At 34.7% G+C, this 23,487-nt stretch overlaps 1 protein-coding gene across 1 annotated transcript in view; it reads right to left on the bottom strand.

Annotated features, from left to right (window-relative positions):
• Nucleotides 1–23,487, bottom strand: part of UGGT2 (UDP-glucose glycoprotein glucosyltransferase 2) — a 172,626-nt gene that overhangs the window by 13,243 nt on the left and 135,896 nt on the right. The window contains exons 31-38 of the mRNA XM_005882398.2: nt 23,041–23,125; nt 15,939–16,018; nt 12,665–12,763; nt 11,091–11,175; nt 5,200–5,382; nt 3,419–3,579; nt 2,733–2,847; nt 7–123 (exon numbers count right to left, since the gene is read on the bottom strand). Coding sequence (XP_005882460.1) covers nt 7–123; nt 2,733–2,847; nt 3,419–3,579; nt 5,200–5,382; nt 11,091–11,175; nt 12,665–12,763; nt 15,939–16,018; nt 23,041–23,125 — 925 coding nt within the window. The remainder of the gene's footprint in view (nt 1–6; nt 124–2,732; nt 2,848–3,418; nt 3,580–5,199; nt 5,383–11,090; nt 11,176–12,664; nt 12,764–15,938; nt 16,019–23,040; nt 23,126–23,487) is intronic.

The raw sequence follows: 23,487 nt of genomic DNA, 5'->3' as shown, positions 1-23,487 counted from the left end.
ACTCACCAGATCAATTGTTTTGGCTCTTTGTTTGGATTCATCATCACACCAGGTTTCACACCACAGCCAATCTTGAGGAAGAGACTTAATAGCGACTTGGTAAATCATATTATTGGGAAGATCCTACAGAGAAAAAAAGATTTAAACAGAGGTATAGAGATTGGAGTCATAGCAAAAGAAGTTGAAGATGTGATTTAGAGCAGCGGTTGCCAACCTTTCAAGGGACCTCACGGACCACCGGTTGGCGACCGCTGATTTAGAGTATAAATAGTTCCTTAAAAACATGTGCAACTGAGATCTATTTTTAAACTTTAAATACTTAACTTGACCCAATCATCTTGTGTCATGAATAAACCCATGCAAGGGAACTAAGTCCACACCTGCCCTGGACTGGACCCCTAGCTCAAGGCTGAAGAAGGCCTAGAAACCCACCATTTCACATTCCCCAAACAGACTACCTCTACCTGCCTTGAAACCCCAGGATCAATCACTCACACTGTGCTTGCTATTACTGTCTATGTCAGTCACTACCACACTGTCCAGATTCTGAGGGGATCTTTCATTTTCCTGTTAGAAAACAATGACCCATGAACATTTTCACATTTCTGCCTGCTCAGGGCTTTCTAAACAAAGATTGCTGGAATCTGAGTTAAAGGATGTTTAAATGGCAAATGAGCACAGTAATCTAACAATAGTGACCTCTGGAGAGATTCAGAGACATTTTCCCCAGAGATATTTATTCATATGCCAGGGGATGTAGAGTCCTTCCTTACTCTCCCCAGACAATGTTGGTTTACATTCCAGAGCAAAGGGCATGCTTCCTCTCTCTCTATCCCAGAGGGCACAAGGAGTACCTGTGTTAGCAGACCCATCTAAGCTCCAAGATTCACAATTTTAAGGTTCTTCTCTCAACACTCCTATTAAACATCAATACTGAAAATATTAGCTAATGCAACAAGACAAGAAAAAGAAATAAAAGATAAACAAATTGGAAAGGAAGCAATAAAACTGTCTTTGTTCACAGATGCCAGGATTGTTTATGCAGAAAGTCCCAAGAATCAATAAAAAAAACCCTCCTGGATCTAATAAGTAACTGTAGCAAGGTTTTAGGATACAAAGTTAATATATAGAACTCAATTGTGCCTTGGCCCAGGTGGCTCAGTTGGCTGGGTGTCATCCCATGTACCGAAAAGTTGCAAATGAGATTCCCAGTCAGGACATAGGCCCAGGTTGTGGGCTTAATCCCCAGTAGGGGGTGTGCAGGAGGCAGCTGATTGATGTTTCCCTCTCACATTGATGTTTTTCTCTCTCTCTCCCTCTTCTTTCCTCTTTCTCTAAAAATCAATTTAAAAAGTATTAAAACAAAAAAAGTAATTAGCTATATACCAGCAACGAACAATTGGAATTTGAAATAAAAAATACATTACCATGACATTAGTGCCCAAACCAAACAAACCAAAAAAGACAAAAAATAAACCCAGGTAAAAATCTAACAAAATATGTTCCTTTATATGAGGAAAGAAAACTATAAAATTCTGATTAAAGAAATCTGGAAGATCTAAATAAATGGACAGTCCATGTTCATGAACAGGAAGGCTCAATATTGATAAGATGTCAATTATTCCCAACTTGATCTATAGATTCAATGCAATGCCAATAAAAGTCCCAGCAAATTATTTTGTGGATATTGACCGATGTGATAGTAAAGTTTATATGGAAAGGCAAAACTGAAGAACAACAACAAAGTCAGAGGACTTATACTACCAAACTTGTAGTCTTGCTATAAAAATCTATAGTAATTAAGAAAATGTGGTATTGGGAAAAGAACAAACAGACCAATGGAATAGAACAGAGAGCCCATAAATATGGGAATTCTTTGTACTTTGTGCTTAATATTTTTCTGTAAACCTAACATTGCTATACAAAAGGAAAATCTATTCAATAATAATAAAAGCTACATTGTTCCTTCCAAAACCCTTTTCCTTGGAATCCATTCCTTAAATAATCTGCTCTGTCATCTTATCCCAGCCACTTTTTCACTTGGTCATGTCCTAGCCAAGTCCTCTTCAATTTCAAATTCATAATCCCACTCTCTGACAACCTCTTGAATTTCAGCTCACTCCATCTAGTATTCAGATATCAAAATCCTTTTATCACCACTCGAACCTCCAATCAACTGATCCTATTTCATTATCATCACCCCTTGATATCTTTGCTCCCTTCCTTTCATAACTTAATTTCCATAGTTAATCATTATAGTTAAATTTCTTGAATATACTCTCGATTGTCTTACCCTTGTTTCACTTAGTTGTATTCACTTGGCAAAATTATAGTCCTGGTTAAATCCAAACCTCTGCACTTTCACCCATGCAACTAAACATGGCTTGCAAAACATATGGACACACACACAAACCATGCTGTTTTCATTTTAACCTAATGAATATCACTCTTAAGGGGGACCTTAATACTGTCGAACAATTATATATGTGCCTATTCATGTACAAATCTTTGTGTAGACAATATGTTGTAGGATGGGAAAGTGAAGATAAAATACTATTATTTTTAAAAATGTTGAGCTTGAAGTTAAAAAATTTATATGTAAGTCTAGATTTTCAATAGAGAATTCTATAAAAAGAAAAGGCTGAAAATATAAAACTTTGAAGTCTATAAACCTGGAATTGGAGCAGTCTATATCTATATACTGATAATTATTCTATGAACATTTTACTTACCTGATCTAGGTTTGAAAGACTGTTTGGATCTTGACTGAGAGCTTGGTACTGGCCTCGGAGCCTGTCACCTGCTGCAATTCTCCTAAATCTCTTGAGATCCACTACGTATAAGGCACTGCAAAAAATGAGTACTCCTTGATAGCCTATGTTATTTATAGATTTTTATTTCCCCCCAGTGTTTGTCTACTTAATATTAACTTTAGATATCCTTGGACCTAATAATAATAATAAATCCTTTTATAAATTTGCTCCCAACATCTAGTACTGTTTCCAAGGGGTTTGAAGTTTGTTATACTGTTAGGATCCATATCCTCTTAGGGTCACCTCAAATTTTTCCAAGATCTTATGAAACTCATGGCCCTACAAAAACAATAACAGATTTGAGGATAGTATCTTGATTTTGTAATTTGACAAACCAAATTTAAATCTTCTGTGGTAGTTAGGAGCATATTACTTGAGCCATATCACATGGGTTTACCTCGGTTTAGTTATGTAAGCCTGGGCAAGTTACATTAAGTGCTGCCTCAGTTTCCACATCTATAAAATGGGGATCAATTTATAGATGACTGGCATGTAAAAGCACTATGTAATTGGTTGCCATTGTTGTATAATTTCTAAGAGAACTTAATATTGGTGATTCAATAATTAATTTATTTACTAAAGGGTAAGAGTACAAATTTTCTTACCTGATATGGTATTTCCTCCTTAAAAGATGTGATGCCCAATATCCTTTCTTCCAGAAACGATATCCATCCATGTCAGTGCGGCTATCACAAAATGGAGTATACCCATAAGGAGCTCCACCCAGATCGAAATCTCGAAGTTCTTTCAGGTCGTGTCTCACAATCTAAATAATTAAAATAATTTTTCTGATGAAGACTATAAAATAAAATCATTATGTAAATCTCAAATCATTAGCTTATTGTAGAAATATAGAGACTATATTTTCTTCCAGTTCTTCCATTTAATGAGTTTACAAAGTTTCTATTTTTTTCTCTTGTCCTCACAAATTAAAAAAAAACTAAAATTTATATACCTAGTCAACATGACTCATTAATAATAATTATTACATCATTTTTATCAAGATATTTTATTTATTGATATATTTTTATTGATTTCAGAGAGGAAGGAAGAGGAAGAGAGATAGAAACATCAATGATGACAGAGAATCATTGATCAGGTGCCTCCTCACACCCCCTATTGGGGATTGAACCTACAACCGGGCATGTGCCCTTGACTGGAATCGAACCTGGGATCCTTCAGTCCTTAGGATAACGCTCTATCCACTAAGCCAAACCAGCTAGGGCTCATCAATATATTTTAAACAAAATATATTTTGGGAAGGAACCAAATATTAGACAAGTGCATACTCTAAGTTTCTCAAGGTATGGATTAATAATTCAAAATCATTTTTATGATAAATCTCCATTATTATATATTGGCAAATATTAGTTTGAATCATAAAGAAAAATCTCTTGATTACCTTCAATGGCTTTAATGCAATAATGTTTGTATGTTTCATTTTTTAATAGACTGCAGCCTGCTGGAGAAATATCACTGTATATGTTGTGGGCAGGTAGGAGAAATAAATGTTTTTAGACAGTAGGATTGGAAATGCTTAGATCATCACCTGCATTTGCCTGCTTTCTTAGTTTTTAATTATAATGGTTCACATTTATCAATTTGGAAAATAATACAAAAAATAAGAGTTTATGATATAAGTAAAATCTAATATAGAATTTGAAAATATACATTTTGTCCTAAATATAAATACTACCTTGTACATTTAATTCATATAACATTAATATTTACATGCTACTGTTATTTTTAGAAATTTGTGTATTATTATTTTTTGGGGGGGCATTAATGATTACAAAGGTATGCAAGGAGGAAAGGGGAAAAGTCATAATTTATGGATATATAAATTTTGAAAGCTGAGAACCACAATTGTTTTAGGGCCAACTTTGGGACATCTCCACCCCCCCAACCCCCCCACCCCCATTAAATGATAGGATGATGAGGATTTGGTTTCTGGCTAAATGCCAAAGAATACTATTGCAAGTGGAAAAGTGAGAGTTGTGTATAAATGCTAACTTTTCCAGCAAGAACAGCTCATTATACAACTATCAGCTCATATTCATAGAAACTCATATAACTTTTATTATGACTAGTACAAGTATTTGTTTTATTTTTAATACCAAAATTAAAAAACTATTACTTCAGAGAGAAAACTGCCATGTCCTAAATAATAAATGGTCTTCCTTGCAATACCTTTAATTTTCCCCTGAAATTCTGAGTTTTTTTAAAAAGATGCTTTGCCTTTGTATCACAATCATATCTTACTTGTTTATGTAGCATGGCAACAAAGATAACGATAAATACCAGCAACATAAATTGAGTCCCTATACTAAATAGACATGTTAAAAAGAGTTTAAGTACTAATAAAAACAACAGTTTATCTATTTACCTGATCAGCATCAACAAAAATGATTTTGTCCACTGCTAGAGGAAAAAGGACATCAAGGAAAAGAATTTTGTATCCCCAGATAATCCTTTGTTTTTCTGTCTGTTGGTGAAGCCAGCGAGGCCACTTATATTGGACTAGTTCATATTGGAATCCGTATTCCTTAGCCATGTAAGGAATTACCTCCTAAAAAATACACATACACACAAATCAAAGAATATGTTCAAGGAAGAAAGCAGTTTTTGTTTTAGAGAAAAAGTTATCATTTAAAGGTAGAGTTTAATATATATATAATACATAGACACAGACAACAGTACAGTAGGTCCTTAGGTTACTTCTGAGATCGGTTCCTACAGAACGATGTAACGCGATTTTCTCTAAGTCGGAACCCACCTACGTCACTCACATGGAGCACATACACAGCAGTAATGAAGTGAGACAGTAAAAAAATTTAAAAGAAAAATAACAATTCCTAACCTTTACTTGTGGTAAATAAATAAAAAACAGAAAGCACATATGTACATATGTCGAAATAACAGAACTTTTTTTTTTTATAAATAAATGGGAGATGGCAACATACTAATGAAAAGACGTACATCGAGTCTGACATAACCTGAGGACTGTCTGGGTGATAGAGGGAAAGGGGCGAGGACTAGGTGGGGGTGGGAACTTGGTGGAGGTGGGCAAAGGGGAGGAAATGGGGATGAAAAGAGACTGCTTAGGGTGATGGGCACAGGATGCAGTGTGCAGATGATGTTTTATTGAGTTGTACACTTGCAACCTGTACGGTTTTGTGAACCAATGTCACCCCAATAAATCTGTATATATAATAGGCTATTATGCAAAGTGTCCCCTTGGTAGTTCAACTGGGAGACCAGGAGTTCGATCGCTTATGATGTGCGCTGACCACCAGGTGGCACTGTGAAACATGGCAGGTGACCAGCAGCAACAGGGCACTGAGGGAGCGAGGGAAGGAGGAGGCAGGGAGGTGGGGAGGCAGGGGGAACCTCGCGGTGGCAGTGCATGGGTGGCAAGGGAAGGAGGCGGGGAACCTGATCGGCCCTGATCGCTGGCCAGGTCTAGGGACCCTACCTGTGCATGAATTTCATGTACCGGGCCTCTAGTTAAAAAATAAAATAAAAGGTAGCATTTACTATAAAATGGTTACAAGTTGATAAATGTCTAAATACTACTTCTCCAACTTATACCTATTAATGAGAAATATGAAAATGCTGGCAAATATAAAGAGACAAGTATACATACAACCATATAATTAAATGACATTAAAAATAGTTATATTCTATTAATTAGCAAGCTTATTAACTAAGATAAATGTTCCCATATTTTTACAACTAACGTTAGACTTGAGAACACCTGACTATAGAAGAAAAAGCCTCTGGATCTTGGAACACCTATGCATCAAACAGTTTATATCCAGGGTAGGGCAAAAGGTTTACAGTTGTTCATATGGAAAATAATACAATAATAAATAATAATATAAGAATAAACTCTGTGCTTCGCATACTCACAAATGTAAACCTAGTTTTGCCCCATCCTGTATACCAGTATACCAACATGTTTGTTCATCAGAGAGCTAAAAAGATGAAGAGGATGTACAAAAAACGTAAAATGAGTCATAAATTGATAAATTAGATTCTCTAACCTGAGTTTCATGTTTGAGATTTATGACTAATTTAATGATTAAAAATACAAGGTAGTTATTGTGGTCTAAACATTTTATATTTGATTTAGTGTTTTACAGGGTTAGAGTATTTTATTCTGCTTAAAGCAGAGCAGTTAATGAAAGAGTGTTGGTTAAGTTTATTAAGATCCCAAAACCTGAGAGGGAAGATGATAAAGGAGTGGGGTGAGATGGGTTAGCAAACATGGAATTTGCATTCATCTCCTCAGTTCTCATCTGTAGCTAGTTTCTGATTATACACTTAGTTTAATTTTCTTCATTTTTTGGTAAGAACACTGTAGATTTAAATTATGTTCTTTACTGTAAGATCAGTGAATTGAAATGTTGAAATTACAGCTAGACCAGTTTCTGGGAATCACTGCTTTGGTTTCAAAATTTTAAAAATATTAGATGAAAATTATTTTTCTTTTTCTTTTTTTAAAAATATATTTTATTGATTTTTACAGAGAGGAAGGGAGAGGGATAGAGAGCCAGAAACATCGATGAGAGAGAAACATCGATCAGCTGCCTCCTGCACACCCCTCACTGGGGATGTGCCTGCAACCCAGGTACATGCCCCTGACTGGAATCAAACCTGGGACCCTTCAGTCCGCAGGCCGATGCTCTATCCACTGAGCCAAACCGGTCAGGGCAAAAATATTAGATGAAATTTTAAAAAAACCTTTTTTATTCAGCAAATATATATTTAAAAATATTCACCAAGCATGTATTACATGCAAGGCACTATTCTAGGCCAAGGATACAGTAGTAAACAAAACAGATACAAATCATGGCCCTTACAAACTTTCATTTTAGAGGTAATGGACAGAACATAAAGTTAGTATATTGAAGATAGTTATAGAAAAAAATAAAAAGAGAAAGAAAATAGAGTGATAATAGTGTGGTCAGGAAAGAATTATTCCCTAAGTAGATATAATTTAGCAAATATTTAAAGGAAAAGAGGAGGCATTTTAAAATATATATTTCTTATTGTTGACAGTATTACAGATGTGTCCATTTCCCCCTCTTTACCCCCTCCTCTTAACCCCTCCCCCCTTCCCCCTAGGTCTTCACACCCTATTACCCATGTCCATGGGCTATGCATAAAAGTATATAAGTTATTTGATTTATTTCTTCTTGCCCCCCCCCCCCCGAACCCTGAGGAGGCATTTCTTTTAATTGAAGGAAAATTTTCATAATTTCTGTTTCTGGCTGGTGGACACAGAGATGTAGACACAGGTGTTTTAAGTTTGTAAAAATTCATCAAACTGCATACTTATGATTTGTACACAGTATAATTCACTGAAAAGTTGTAAAAGATTAAAATTTTGAGGGAAAGAAACAAAATTACAAAAAAAGGAAAATATTACTTCAGATAGGGTATTACTTTTGACCATGTAATACAAGACTTTTATCCAGATGTAGCACTGTATTTCTAGTAAATATCATTTCCCACTAAGAGACTCTAGATAGTATCATCTCAGTTTATGTAGTGTTGCATCCCCACTTACCTAATAGAATAACATGTTAAAAGTTTAGTTAAACCTAGTGTGACTTCTTGGTTATGTCTATGGGTTCTTTTGGAGTTTTTGTCTACTGTTGAATGATCACATGAGTGTTAAGCACCTGGGCTTTGAGGTCAAAATGCTAGAGTTCAAATCTCAGCTATGTTCCTAATTAGCTGTTTGATCTTGGATCTGTGCTATAAAGGACAAATCTTGCTTTAAAAAAGGTTGGGATCTTTGCCCCTGCCTCCTAGGAGGTAACCTGTATCCTTGGAATGTGCTGCCTAATAAAAATGCCTTGATTGACCTGGGCACCTTAGGCCATGCCAATCTTCCCAAAGATGTGATTTACAACAGGGACCTTGGGCCACTAGGTATTAGCTCAACCTCTAGAGAGACTGGAGGCTAAGGTCGGCCACTGTGGCCATCAGGTGGGACTATGTAGCCAACCCCAATAAAAACTCTGGAAACCTCTAGTTGGCAATACCCCATATGTACTGTCACACATTTTTGCTGGGAGAAATAAGCTCTGTCCACATGACTCCACTGGGAGAGGACAACTGGAAACTCTGGGTCTGGTCTTCCATGGGCCTTGTCCTATGCATCTCTTTGCTTTGCTGATTTTAATCTTTATTCTGTAGCTGTAATAAACTAAAACTGTGAGTATGATTGCTTTTCTGAGTTTTGTGAGTCTGGCTGGTGAATTACTGGACATCAGAGTGCTCTTGGATACCTGACTATGTAGGCCTGTTATATAATTTCTGAGTCTTGGTTTTCTGGTCAAGGACTTTATGAACCACAACTGAATAATGTAAGTAAGTCAGCAATGTGCAATATTAAGGAATAAAAGCATGGTTGGCTATTTTTATGTCTGCCTTTACCACTGGTTTTGGTTTATAAAAAGTGAACTCCTTTGAACTGTTGCTAAATGAGACTCTAACTTCATGGAATTTAATTAATTTGTAGGGAGGACAGAAAAGAACAGGGCATACTTTGCAGCAGGATTGTAGGGGTAAGTAAAGGGGAACATATGTTGGCCATCTGAAAACTTCTAAATATAAAATGCCTCAGACTTCTAAATATAGTGTCTATACTACCACAGCAATAAATGCACTGCCCAAAGATAAAGGAGCTTGTTCCTGGTACTGTCAGACTATTTTCTATGGTACAATGCTCATCTGATATTACTGTTCCTGCCTGTCTTCGTAAAAAGAATCTAATTCTTTTTGTTGACAATCTGTACATATTTTTCATTGCTAAATATTACTAAATTATCATTATCATGAAAAACCACTAATCCCTCTGATTTTGAGTTTACTTAAAAATAAGCCATCTCTTGCTGTCCTTTTAAACACTTCCTTAAATAAAAATGGCACAGAAAATTTCTTAAGCTAGATAAAACATGATGAATACCAAAGTTTTAAAATTGATTTAAAAACAGAAAGTTGAGTAAATATACATTGAGTAAATATACATAGATTACTCTACCCTCCAAAGCTATCATTTAGAATCAAAGGACAGATAGAGCTTCCCAGACAAGAAAAAGCTAAAGGAGTTCATCACCAGCAAACGAGTATTATATGAAACTAGAGTCCTGGTGCATGAAATTTGTGCACGGGGGGTGGGGGGTGGGGAGGGAGTCCCTCAGCCCAGTCTTCACCCTCTCCAATATGAGACCCCTCGGGGGATGTCTATCTGTCTCACAATTTGGGACCGCTGGCTCCTAACCGCACACCTGCCTGCCTGCCTGATCACCCCTAACCGCCTCTGCCTGCTGGCCTGATTGCCCCCTAACTGCTCCCCTGCTGACCTGATCGCCCCCTAACTGCTCCCCTGTTGACCTGATCACCCCCTAGCTACTCTCCCTAACTGCCTCTGCCTCGGTCCCTGCCACCGTGGCTTTGTCTGGAAGGATGCCCGGAAGATGTCCAGTCTAATTAGCATATTACCCTTTTATTAGTATAGATGTTAAAGGGTCTTTACTTGAGAAGATCAAAAATATAAACAATAAAATGGCAATACATATATACATATCAACAACTGAATCTATAAATAAATTGAACAAGCAGAACAGAAACAGATTCATAGATAGAGAACTTTTTATTGGTTGCCAGATGGTAGGGGAATTGTGGTGGGTGGGCACAAAAAAGGTGAAGGGAATAAGAAGTACAAATTGGTTGTTACAGAACAGTTATGGGGATGTAAAGTACAGCTTAGGGCAGCGGTTCTCAACCTGTGGGTCGTGACCCCTTTGGCGGTCGAACAACCCTTTCACAGGGGTCGCCTAAGACCATCCTGCATATCAGATATTTACATTATGATTCATAACAGTAGCAACATTACAGTTATGAAGTAGCAACGAAAATAATTTTATGGTTGGATCACAACATGAGGAACTGTATTTAAAGGGCCAGAAGGTTGAGAACCACTGGCTTAGGGAATATAGCCAATAATATTCTAATAACTAGATGTGGTGCTGATAGGTGCAAGATTTATTGGGATGATCAAGCATTAAGTTATGTAATGTCTGGTCACTGGGGTGTACAAAAAATTAAAAAATATATAAAAAATTAATAAAGACAGAAATTTGAGTAAATATACATTTCAAAACTCATTCTGAAAAAAAAAGTTATATGAACTTACAATGACATAAAGAATTTACTATTTAAACATTAACCATTCTATAATAAAAAGATGAATGTACTTACTTTAAATGTTGGTGACAGATAATTTTTTAGGAACCAAAATTTCACTGGTGTTTTGGTGTTACGTAAAACAGAAAGCATCATAATTCTGTAAAAAAGAGCATTAAACCAACCAAGTTAATATTAATAGTTTATCCTACTTTGCATAAGGCTTTTTAAATATTTAAAGGTATTATTAGAAGTTTTTCACTATGTATTATAAAGAAATAGACTGAAGGACCTTCAAATATTATGGTTGCTCATCAAGTATGCAATGTGTAAGTCTGTATGTTTACCGAGGGTTCCTGATCTATGATGGTTTGATTTATGAATTTCCAACTTTAAAATGGTATGAAAGCGATACACATTCAGTAGAAACTGTACTTCAAATTTTGAATTTTGATCTTCTCTTGGGCTAGTGGTATGTGATTTAGTGCTCATTCAGGATTCTGGGCAATGGCATGACATGTTTCTGTCTAATTGCATGTATGCTAATGTAAGTGTTCTGAGCACATTTAAGGTAGGACAGGGTAAGCTATGATGTTCAGTAGGTTTGGTGTATTAAATGCATTTTTTAATTACGAGGGATGGGGAACCTTTTTTCTGCCAGACCCCTTTGGATAGTTATAACATTATTCAAGGGCCATACAAAATTATCAACTTAAAAATTAGCCTGCTATATTTGGTCAAACATTTAATTAACTCACCCCCGCCTGGTTTATTGAGACATAACTCTATTATAAATCAAGGAGCATCTGTATACATATATTTGTTATACATGAAATTGCTTGCTTTTTGACTGTTTCAGCTTGCAAACAAAGAAGTTAATATGAAATAGGCTTGATGAGCTGAACTACAGTCTAATATTGGCTCTTCTACTGTGTCAATAACATCAGGTGTGAAAAACGTGAAGAGCTGAATGATCTGTCTATATTGATAAATTCAATGGACAGGGCACTTGTTTTGAATTCTAATCCTTTGACTGGAGAAGGTATCTAAAGTTCCATCTTAAAATATAAACACATATTCAAACATTTCTGAGGCATTCTCTGAGATTCTTCATTATAAACAGTTAAAACAACAACAGTGCTTTGTAGTTTGTAAATATGCTTTTCTCCTCTCACTGCCCCTCCTCCTTTTATGTAAAACAAGGCATTTCTTCATTGGAAAAGGGAAATTTACAGTATATACTTTTTATTAATTATATTGTTATAAAATATGTCCATTTTTCTAGTCTTAAATAATATCAGTATTCCAAATCAGTCAAATTCATGAAATTTATTATATTTTAAAAATATACCTCCCTCATAATTTTAGGTGAAAAAAAGCAAGGTGCAGAACAGTGTATAAACATTGTTACTATCTGGGTAAAAATAAATTTATAAAATAAAAAATATATATATTTACTTGTCTACACATCTTTGGTAGGACATAAAAATAATATTGGTTACCTGTGGGAAAGGGAACTGGGTATCAAGAAAAGGGAAGAGGAAGACTCTTTTTACTGTATATAATTTTATTCTTTTGAACTGTAGAAATTCTTTTTGAATCAAGTAAATGTACTAGGTTTAAAAACATTAGATAAAAAGTATACCTACCTTAAAAAGCGTTCATATAAATGGCCAGAAGCAACTGAGAAAATGTTCAGAACGTCTGTTTCCTTTTTGTCTTTTTCTTTATGCAAACTTCTTGTGAAACTTGGAATAAAAAAAGTAGTGATTGCCGGTTTCAAAAATATATCTGTAAACTTTATATACCTAAATACTAAATTTGATAAGTAATAAAAATAGGACTGCCTTTCAAAGTAATTTCACTGAAACCAGTTCTAAATATTATGGATTATTAATATTAAAACATGTGACATTATAACAAAGTTTTTATGATTAAAAAATTTAAAACACATAATGTAATTATATTGTCTCTAGGTTAATGAGGTAATATCTTTGAATCTTTTTGAGTTACAAATGTTTTTTGAGAACAAAGAATGAGTTATAGCATGCTATGGCCATATAAAATCATATTTATTTATTTAATCCTTACTTGAGGATATTTTTCCATTGATTTTTAGAAAGAGTGGAAGGGAGGGGGAGAGACACAGAGAGTGAAACATTGATGTGAAAGAGACACATCAACTGGTTGCCTCCCACAGGCACTCAGGCCAAGACTGGCGATCGAGCCTGCAACCGAGGTACATGCCCTTCACCTGAATCAAACCCAGGACTCTTCAGTCTGTGGGCCAACTCTATCCACTGAGCCAAACCGTTAGGTCTGAACTGACATTTTAAATAGGCCAATAGTGAGGGAAGAAACAGACTGTACAAATGTGTAACTACAGCACAGTTAGACTTTTTCTATGTGGTAATAGTAAGTCCTGAGTGCTGGTGACATGGCTCCCCTAGGATAAAATGTTATAAATAAAAGCTGCCTACAATTTAGAGTTCTTCTGGCCATAGTCACCATTCCACACAGGCTATACTCTGGGTGTGTCTCCACGAGGAGCAAGAGAGCACTAGGGAGCCACATCCACTCACTGGCTTCCTCTGGGCCCAGCTATCATTTTCACCACTTTCAGGACTTAGATCAGCCTTTTATATGTCCCAACTCATGTTCAAAAGTGACTGCATTTTTTATTTAAGTATTCATAATGTATTGATTTCTTCTTTTTCCTTCCATTTAAAATTATTTAATTAAAAATTTCATTTTTATATGCACAGATATTTAAAATGACTAAAATTTGGAAAGCTAAACAACTTACAATCATTATGGATTATATTTTGCCAAATAGGAATTGTTATGACAAAAGCGTTTTTCAAATATTTTTTATGGTAATCTCCCAAATAAGAAAAACACAAGTTGATTCAGTGAGAAAAAAATCACTCTAAGTTAGGATAAAACTAAGATAAGCAAAGTGAAAGCAGTATACGAAACACTTACATACTTGGAGGAGTTGCCATCTCTGTAACAAAGCATCATTTTGTTTTTGGTACCCTTTGGTAAAGTAAGTTGCTATGCTATACTTGAACAGTTATCTTTATTCATTCAGTCTACCTTCTGGCTTTAATGGAAGCTCATGCACAGATACTCTTAATGCTCAGATAATAATGTTTCATTATCCCGTCAAATATACCTACTCTTCAAATCATCTCAAAATGTGAGTTTGAGCCTTACTAGCACAATAACATGATTCTTCTTATCAAACAAGGAGTCAACTATCAAAAAAGAGACCTCAACTGGGCAAAATCCAAGATGGGAGTGCTTTGGTCAGTATAATAAAATCTGCTTAGGTTGATGAATCTATTTGGCCTAAAGTTTCTATTTCTTAGCCTTGACCAAAATAATCTTGTTCTCCATCACAATCAAATTAAGTTCAAATCTCTAAGTTCTCTATAATGTGGATCTACAGCAGCATTTGTTTCTGTCTACTTAATACCCTTTACATTTCAATAACAATAACCTGGTATTTTGAGGGGAAGGCATTCTTCCTCCAATTTCACTCTATAAAGTTTAAGTGGGACAGTTCTCATTGGCTCTAGAGATAGGCATATGACCCAAGTCATAGTGATCAGCCATGGGATACATGGCTATAGCTGGACTAATGAGTCAGCCTTGGAACTTTTATTGGTACTACTTGGAAAGAGGCAATCTCCTCCCACAGGAGATGGCAAACTTTTCCTTGTAAAAGTTAACTGAAAATGGAGGCACAGATAACAGAACTAAGAGAGGAAGAGTTTCCAGACCATATCACCTGGATGCCTAAAGTCAGCTCTACTCCTGGATTCTGTAGATAAGGTGAGTCAATATATTAATTTTTTGATGAACTAATAATAAAGGTTTCAACCTAATTTATAGATTCCCTATCATATTCACTGTACCAGCGAACTGGGGCTACTTTCTGTTTCTTGAGTAACATACCCAATCTTCATATAACCAGGCACCTTCACTCCATCTTCAACTTTTGAAAACCTGCTAATCCTTTAGGACAGTGGTTCTCAACCTGTGGGTCGCGACGCCTTTGGGGGTCGAACGACCCTTTCACAGGGGTCGCCTAAGACCATCGGAAAACACATATATAATTACATATTGTTTTTGTGATTAATCACTATGCTTTATGTTCAACTTATAACAATGAAAATACATCCTGCATATCAGATATTTACATTACGATTCATAACAGTAGCAAAATTACAGTTATGAAGTAGCAATGAAAATAATTTTATGGTTGGGGATCACCACAACATAAGGAACTGTATTAAAGGGTCTCGGCATTAGGAAGGTTGAGAACCACTGCTTTAGGACAGCAGTCACCAACCTTTTGGATCTCGTGGACCACCGGTTGGCGACTGCTGCTTTAGAACACATCTGAGCCACACACTTCTCCATGGAGTCTTTTCTGAGTTTCCTCCTAACTGGATATAGCCCAGTGATGGCGAATCTATGACACACGTGTCAGAGGTGACACGCGAACTCATTTTTTTCTTTGTATGGCATCATTTAAATATATAAAATAAATATCAAAAATATAAGTCTTTGTTTTACTATATTTTTGATATTTTGCAAATATAAAAAAATTTCTATATGTGACACGGCACCAGAGTTAAGTTAGGGTTTTTCAAAATGCTGACACACCGAGCTCAAAAGGTTCGCCGTCACTGATATAGCCCTTTTCTCCCTTGGTTTGTATAGCACTTTATTTCCAGCTGTCTTACAGCTCCAGTTTCCTATCTTGTATTATTAAAACTTAAGTATCTATCTTATTCCTCTTAGAGGAGAGGATCTGTGCTGTACTTAAAATGTTGACCATCTGTAGGGTTTCCATATACTAGATTCCTGATGGATCAATAGTTATGTGTTAACATATTCATTAGTAATTACCTTTTAATGGAATCCCACATTCCTGTTTTTTCTTCATCAGTAAGGATATCTTCCTTAATTTTGTCTGGCTTTTTTTGCACCTAGATAGCATGGTGAAGAAAAATTTTAGAATTCTTTAGCTTTAAATATTATGCTGCATGGTTAGAAAGTGAAACTTACTTATCAGGGTGACCCTTGTAAATCTAAGACAGTGGCAGTAAATGAAGCCAGAAAATATCTTAGTACAACATTATAGACACAATCTGGTTTCAATGACCAGTTCAAGCCCTTGTTTTTATTTCTTTGGTGGTTAGCTCCATACTGCTAAATAGTGTGTTTATATTTGTACTTACTGATTTATCAACTTTAAACATACCTGGATATACATAGTATATCTGGATTCAAGGATTATATATTATTCATTCATGATGAAAGAAAAGTAGCTCACTTATATCATCCTGCCCCTTTTGTCTGGAAGTTTTGATAGTAATACCTTCATCATTACTTCTTCTACCAACTATTTTTTAACTTTAAATAATATTTAAATCTCTATATTCTATTCTAACAACTTCAATAGTTCCTGTTTCATACTGTTTATAAGGATACTAATATCTGTACCTTTTCCCTCCACCTCCCAACTTACATTAGCTAAACACCTTTACTTTACTTTAAATGTAAATATAGTTATTTTCATTTAGTCCAGTAAATATATCTTTTCCACTATGCTGTTTATTCTTCATCTTAAGAATCAGTAAATAGTGCTTATTGTGACAATGTAAATATTATTCACTGAAAAGTCTGAAAGGCTGCTACAATTATATTTCCTCTGTGGAGGTACAATAACATGACCACTGTGCCACTAGTAGGAGACTTGCTAGTTTAAATTGATTCTGCTTTTTTACATTCCACCATAGAGAAATATTTTTTTTGGAATATTATTGTACTTATTTTTTCTGGTGGTGAGCTATATTTCTTCTTTACCACATACCCAATATTTTCCAGTTTATTATTCATGTTAGCTAAAATTCCTGTCTTCTTGAAGACATTTTTTCTTGGAGCTCAACAATTAACTGCCTGTTTATTTCTAGGTCTTCTTTGCTTTAACTTTCAGATTAATGTCACCATTTCTCAAAATACTTATCTTCTTCTTTCTTGGTTTTCATCTTCACTGTGCTGGCAAATAACTTCAAAAAGAGATGTGAAAAGTAATGTTTCTAAATCTTCACACTTTAGAAAACAACCTTACTTTGTCTTCAAATTTAAGAATTCAGCTAAGAATCCTAGGTTCAAAACAATTTTCCTCAAAACATTAAATACTTTGTTTTGCTGTCTTGTAACATACATTTTGAAAACGACAAATCTGATGCTAGTGCTTGAGTTGTTCAATTGCAGTGACCCGACTTTTCCCCTTGGTAGCTATTGTGATCTTATTTGGGCCATTTTTCTTTCTTTCTCTTTTTAAATCCTCACTCAAGGATATTTTCCCACTGATTTTTAGAGAGTGGAAGCGAGAAAGAAAGTCAGAGAGAAATATCGATGTGAGAGAAACGTATCGACTGGTTGCCTCCTGCACGTGCCCTGACCAGGGCCTGGGCTGGGGAGGAGCCTGCAACAAATGTACGTGTCCTTGACCAGAATCGAACCCGGGACCCTTTGGTCTGCAGGCTGACGCTCTATCCACTGAGTCAAACGGGCTAGGGCCGGGCAATTTTTCTTTTTCTTTTTGGAGGAACATTTTTCATTCATCCTAGTTTGTGGACCATTTTGACACATTTTAATCTCTTTATCTGTGGGATACTTTCCCTCCTCCATTTTCTCTTTTTCTTCTTTCTGGAATTTCTAGTAGTGGGCTACTGAAGTTCATGGGCTAATCCTCAATGCTGCTTATCTTTTCTCCTTCCTTTTTTTTTCTGTCTTTTTGTGTAATACTGAGAGATTGATGGTGAGGGTATAAAACTTTCAGTAAATAGTGCTTATTGTGACAATGTAAATATTATTCACTGAAAAGTCTGAAAGGCTGCTACAATTATATTTCCTCTGTGGAGGTACAATAACATGACCACTGTGCCACTAGTAGGAGACTTGCTAGTTTAAATTGATTCTGCTTTTTTACATTCCACCATAGAGAAATATTTTTTTTGGAATATTATTGTACTTATTTTTTCTGGTGGTGAGCTATATTTCTTCTTTACCACATACCCAATATTTTCCAGTTTATTATTCATGTTAGCTAAAATTCCTGTCTTCTTGAAGACATTTTTTCTTGGAGCTCAACAATTAACTGCCTGTTTATTTCTAGGTCTTCTTTGCTTTAACTTTCAGATTAATGTCACCATTTCTCAAAATACTTATCTTCTTCTTTCTTGGTTTTCATCTTCACTGTGCTGGCAAATAACTTCAAAAAGAGATGTGAAAAGTAATGTTTCTAAATCTTCACACTTTAGAAAACAACCTTACTTTGTCTTCAAATTTAAGAATTCAGCTAAGAATCCTAGGTTCAAAACAATTTTCCTCAAAACATTAAATACTTTGTTTTGCTGTCTTGTAACATACATTTTGAAAACGACAAATCTGATGCTAGTGCTTGAGTTGTTCAATTGCAGTGACCCGACTTTTCCCCTTGGTAGCTATTGTGATCTTATTTGGGCCATTTTTCTTTCTTTCTCTTTTTAAATCCTCACTCAAGGATATTTTCCCACTGATTTTTAGAGAGTGGAAGCGAGAAAGAAAGTCAGAGAGAAATATCGATGTGAGAGAAACGTATCGACTGGTTGCCTCCTGCACGTGCCCTGACCAGGGCCTGGGCTGGGGAGGAGCCTGCAACAAATGTACGTGTCCTTGACCGGAATCGAACCCGGGACCCTTTGGTCTGCAGGCTGACGCTCTATCCACTGAGTCAAACGGGCTAGGGCTGGGCCATTTTTCTTTTTCTTTTTGGAGGAACATTTTTCATTCATCCTAGTTTGTGGACCATTTTGACACATTTTAATCTCTTTATCTGTGGGATACTTTCCCTCCTCCATTTTCTCTTTTTCTTCTTTCTGGAATTTCTACTAGTGGGCTACTGAAGTTCATGGGCTAATCCTCAATGCTGCTTATCTTTTCTCCTTCCTTTTTTTTTCTGTCTTTTTGTGTAATACTGAGAGATTGATGGTGAGGGAATAAAACTGTACTACTAACAAACAAGTAGATGGCTAGGCTATAGAATGGTTAACCCTCAAAGATTTGATGGCTATGGTGAAAGACTTAGATTTGCTCTCTACTATGGGCCAACAGGTCAAATTACAACCAATACACAGAGTGCAAAATTCAGCTAAAAAAAAACTTAAACAATTTTTCATGGTCAAAGATGAAACTGTACTTCCCACCCTCACACCAAATAAATTTTCTCTCCTGTTTGTAGGGCTAGGATAAAACAAGCTGAAATGCTGGTCCTAAAGGGCTTGAGCTGAGTCAGTATCTTAAGCAGCTGGTCTGGGTTTTATGGGTTTTCATCTGGAATGGCCAGAAGGAAATGTATTCAAAGAGAGACTGTAAGTTATTATTGAAAAAGAAAGTGGAAGATCAGAGAAGAGTATCAAAGATGAGTGTGAGCAACATGTATAACTGATCACAGGATAAAGAACACAGGTGATTAGGAATAGATTATGATATGGGATACAAACTACAGTTTAAAATCTAGGCAATATACAAAGGTGAGAGCTTTGATAACCTGTAATTGGACTGTACAGATTCCAACCATATGGGTATTTCTTAGTTATCACTAATATTGGTTTCTAATCTATTGCATTGTATACAGAGGACATACTCTGATTTCATTCTTATGAAATCTGCTAAAACCTGCTTGTCAACTAAATGTAAAGCTATTTTTTTTGTAAAGCTAATTTTTAAAATGTTTTCTGTGTGTTTGAAAGACTGTTCATTTGTGTTATTAGGTGGTGTGTTCTATATATGTTTACAGGTAAAATTTTATAATTACAATGTTCAAAATCTTCTGTATCTCTTGATTTTTTTGTCTGCTTGTATTATCAAGTACTAAGAGATGTGTTAAAATATCCCAAATATGATAGAAAATTGTCAATTTCTCTTGTAATTCTATTTCATATATATATACACACACACACACATTTTTTACTTTCAGTAATATTATTTGTCTTAATGTTTAATATCTCTGGTATTAGTATAGATAAACAAGCTTTGTTTAGGTTATTATTGACTTAGTATACTTTTGCTATACTTGTATTTTATTTCCATCCTCACCCTGAAGCTGTATTCCTATGTATTAGATGTGCTTTCTGCAAATAACATATAATTGGGATTTTAAAAAAATCCAGTATGACAATCTTTTAATTGGAACATTTAGCCCATTTACATTTAATATAATTGTCTTAAATTCTGACTATTTTGTGCTTCCTCTGTGTCCCATATGTTCACTTTATCTCTCCTTTATTAATCCATTTATATTAATTTGTTTCACTCTATTTTTCCTCTTTATTATGACATCATTCCTTGTTTCTATTCTTTTAGTGGTTATCTTAAAAATCACAAAAATCTTATTTGCCCTAAAGTTTCAAAATAATCATTACATTTACCCTAATAAATATTAAAAACTTGATATTTTATTGCAAATAACCTTATTTCTTAAGGCTTAAATGATATTATTATGATTTTTAGTTCTCTATATTTTTAAATACTTTAAGACATTTACTATTGTTTTGTATATTTACTGCTCATAGACTAATCCACATATTTACCATTTTCTTTTCTCCATTCTTTTCTTAAATTCAAACTTCCACCTGAGGTAATTTTTTTTTCCTGTATGAAGTACATCTTTTAAGAATTTCTTTTAGGTCTGGCCAGTGTGGCTCAGTGGTTGAGAATTGACCCATGAACCAGGAGGTCACAATTTAATTCCCAGGCTGTGGGTTTGACTACCAGTAGAGGGCATACAGGAAGTAGCTGATGGATGATTCTCTCCCATCATTAATGTTTCTATATCTCTCTCCCTCTTCCCCTCCTCTCTCTGAAATTAATAAAAACATATTAAAAAAAGAATTTTAGTATGAGTGTGCTGATGGCAAATTCAGTTTGTAATTTTTCTGAAAATACCTTGTTTTATGTTTCCTCTTGAAAGATATCTTTTCAGGGTAAATTATTTTAGGTTGGCATTACTTATTCCATTTAGGTTGGCTTTTAAATATCATTCCAGTATCTTCTGGCTTTCATTGTTACTCCCAAGAAATCAACTGTCATACTATAGCTGTTTGAAGGTAATTTTTCTTTTTTGTTCGGATTACTTTGTTTACCTATGCCGCCATCTTGGTCTCTCCTCATTTTTTTTTTTTTGCAGTTTTATCAACAAGAGTAGAGGAGTGGATTTTATTTTAAGTATCTTCCTTGGGAATCACAAGACTTCTTGAATATGCAAATTGGTTTCTTTATTCAATTTATAAAAATTCTCAGCCATTATTGCTTCAAATATTACCTGTACCTCATTCTTTCTTTCATTCACTTCTGGAACTCCATTTAAGTTGATTTTATTTTTCAACACTCATAAAGCACTTCACAAAGCTAAAATATCTTATCCTTATAAATGACACATAAGATATGTTCTATAATTAATGCCATGTTATAAATGAGAAAGGAATAGTTTAAGCAATCTGTCCAAGATCACACAGATAGTAATAGCTGGGTGTAAATGCAACCCTGTCTCTCACATTTCTCAGTCTATTCTCTGCCCTTTATGCTCTGTGCCACTGAAGAAGAGAAGAATTTACTGCTCAGAAAACTCTGAGCACTCAGTGAAGAAATTTGGCTGAATAGGTGACCAATGAATTGGACATTTCTTCTGATCTATTAATATCTATCTATCTATCTATCTATCTCTATATAGAGATAGATAGATAGATAGATAGATATTAATATCCCTGTTTATCTGTGATACTTAATTCTCTCTTCAGGCATGTTAAAGTCATCCACTAAATTCTTAATTTTGGTAATTGCATTGCTCAGTTTTAGAGGTTCTACTAAAAAAAAAAAAATCAGACATGAACTTTTTATAGTTTCCTGTTCCATGCAATTGTTTTCAAGCTTGACTTTTACTTCTTTAAACATTATAAGCATAGTTGTTTCAGAGTCTGTATCAATAATTCTAATATATGGAGTATTTGTGTATCTGTTTTCTGTTGTTGCTTCTGCTGGTTTTCCTTGTGCATTTGGATATAGTAATCTTATTCCAGAGATATGTAGATGTTTCTGCTAGATATCTGTAGGGCCTTATCAATCAATGTTGACCTATTACAGTGCAAATTCAAGGCTCAGAGTTCCCTGGACTATTAGATGATATGAATTTGGGCTAAAAGACTGTGTGGAATAATCTACTATGGTTAATATTTACCTGAAGCTATAGCCAGCTTATTGTAAGAGTGTCTTCTAATAGATTACCCAATTTATGTGGGTCCAGAATTTTAATTTCTGTTCCCATCACCCTCAAATTAAAACAAAATGATAGTTCAAGTGTACCAGGATGGACGAATATTCTCAGGGTAATAGCTTTCTCAGGACAAGAGAAGTTTCTATGCTTACTTACTTCACTAAGGCTCTTATTTTCCCTTTAACTTTGTATTTCCTTATTATTTCATTATTGTCAGCTCCTCATTGCTTTTAGGATAGAAAAAAAAAAGTTACCCAATATTTTTACTAGTTATAAGTAGGTGGGATGGTCTAAAAAACCCAAACCTGCCATCACTAAAAACTCATTCTCTCTCTTTGAAAGAAATGTTTTTTTGGTTTTTTTTTTTCAGGGCTAGTTTTCTGACCTGTGTTCCTGAAATCATGTCTAGGGCCTAATTTGTAACATTATCTGGCTACAGATACAGTAGATATAGTAGACACATCATAACTTAAAAAAAAAATCATTCCTTTTTTTCTATCTTCAAGCTCTCTGCTTTCCTTTATGAATTTAATCCTTTTCTTCCTTTCATTACCATAATTCAAATATGACACTTTAGGTAGTAAAATTATAAAAATTAGTTGTAAAATAAAAATTAATCAATTAATTAAAAACAAGAGATAAAATTTAATATTAAGAACAAAGCCTATAAGTAGCTTCTGCCTCACATACTTGTATTTCCAGTATTTTGCTTTTGAAGCTGTTTAATACAACAATGACATCTCCTAGGTCTGATTGAGAGTCAGTTCCTTCATGCCTAAAAGTAGAAAACATGTAAATATCTATCATCAGTTAATGAAAAGACATACAACATGAAATAAATGCATTTTGCAATAAATACAAGTTTAATACCACTTGTGTACATATATTTTATATTTCTATAGTCAATTAAGATGTGCTATAATACATTACAATTTCCAAAACTGTCCAATTAACTTAGTACAAATTAACACAATATAAAAGTAACTCTCTAAATTTAATATTGCCTAATCACTAGAAAGCTCAAATTATTGTTCATTTTTTCTGTTGTATACCAAGATTATCACAAAAATCAAATCTTTCATATCTGTGATATTTTCAATGATAATTAAAATATAAAACATTTCTTAGACTTTACAT

Source organism: Myotis brandtii, unplaced genomic scaffold (assembly GCF_000412655.1).
Source record: "Myotis brandtii unplaced genomic scaffold, ASM41265v1 scaffold71, whole genome shotgun sequence".
NCBI classification, from domain to species: Eukaryota; Metazoa; Chordata; class Mammalia; order Chiroptera; family Vespertilionidae; genus Myotis; species Myotis brandtii.
Note: the sequence above shows the minus strand (reverse complement) of the source record. Positions and strands in the feature narration are given on the sequence as shown.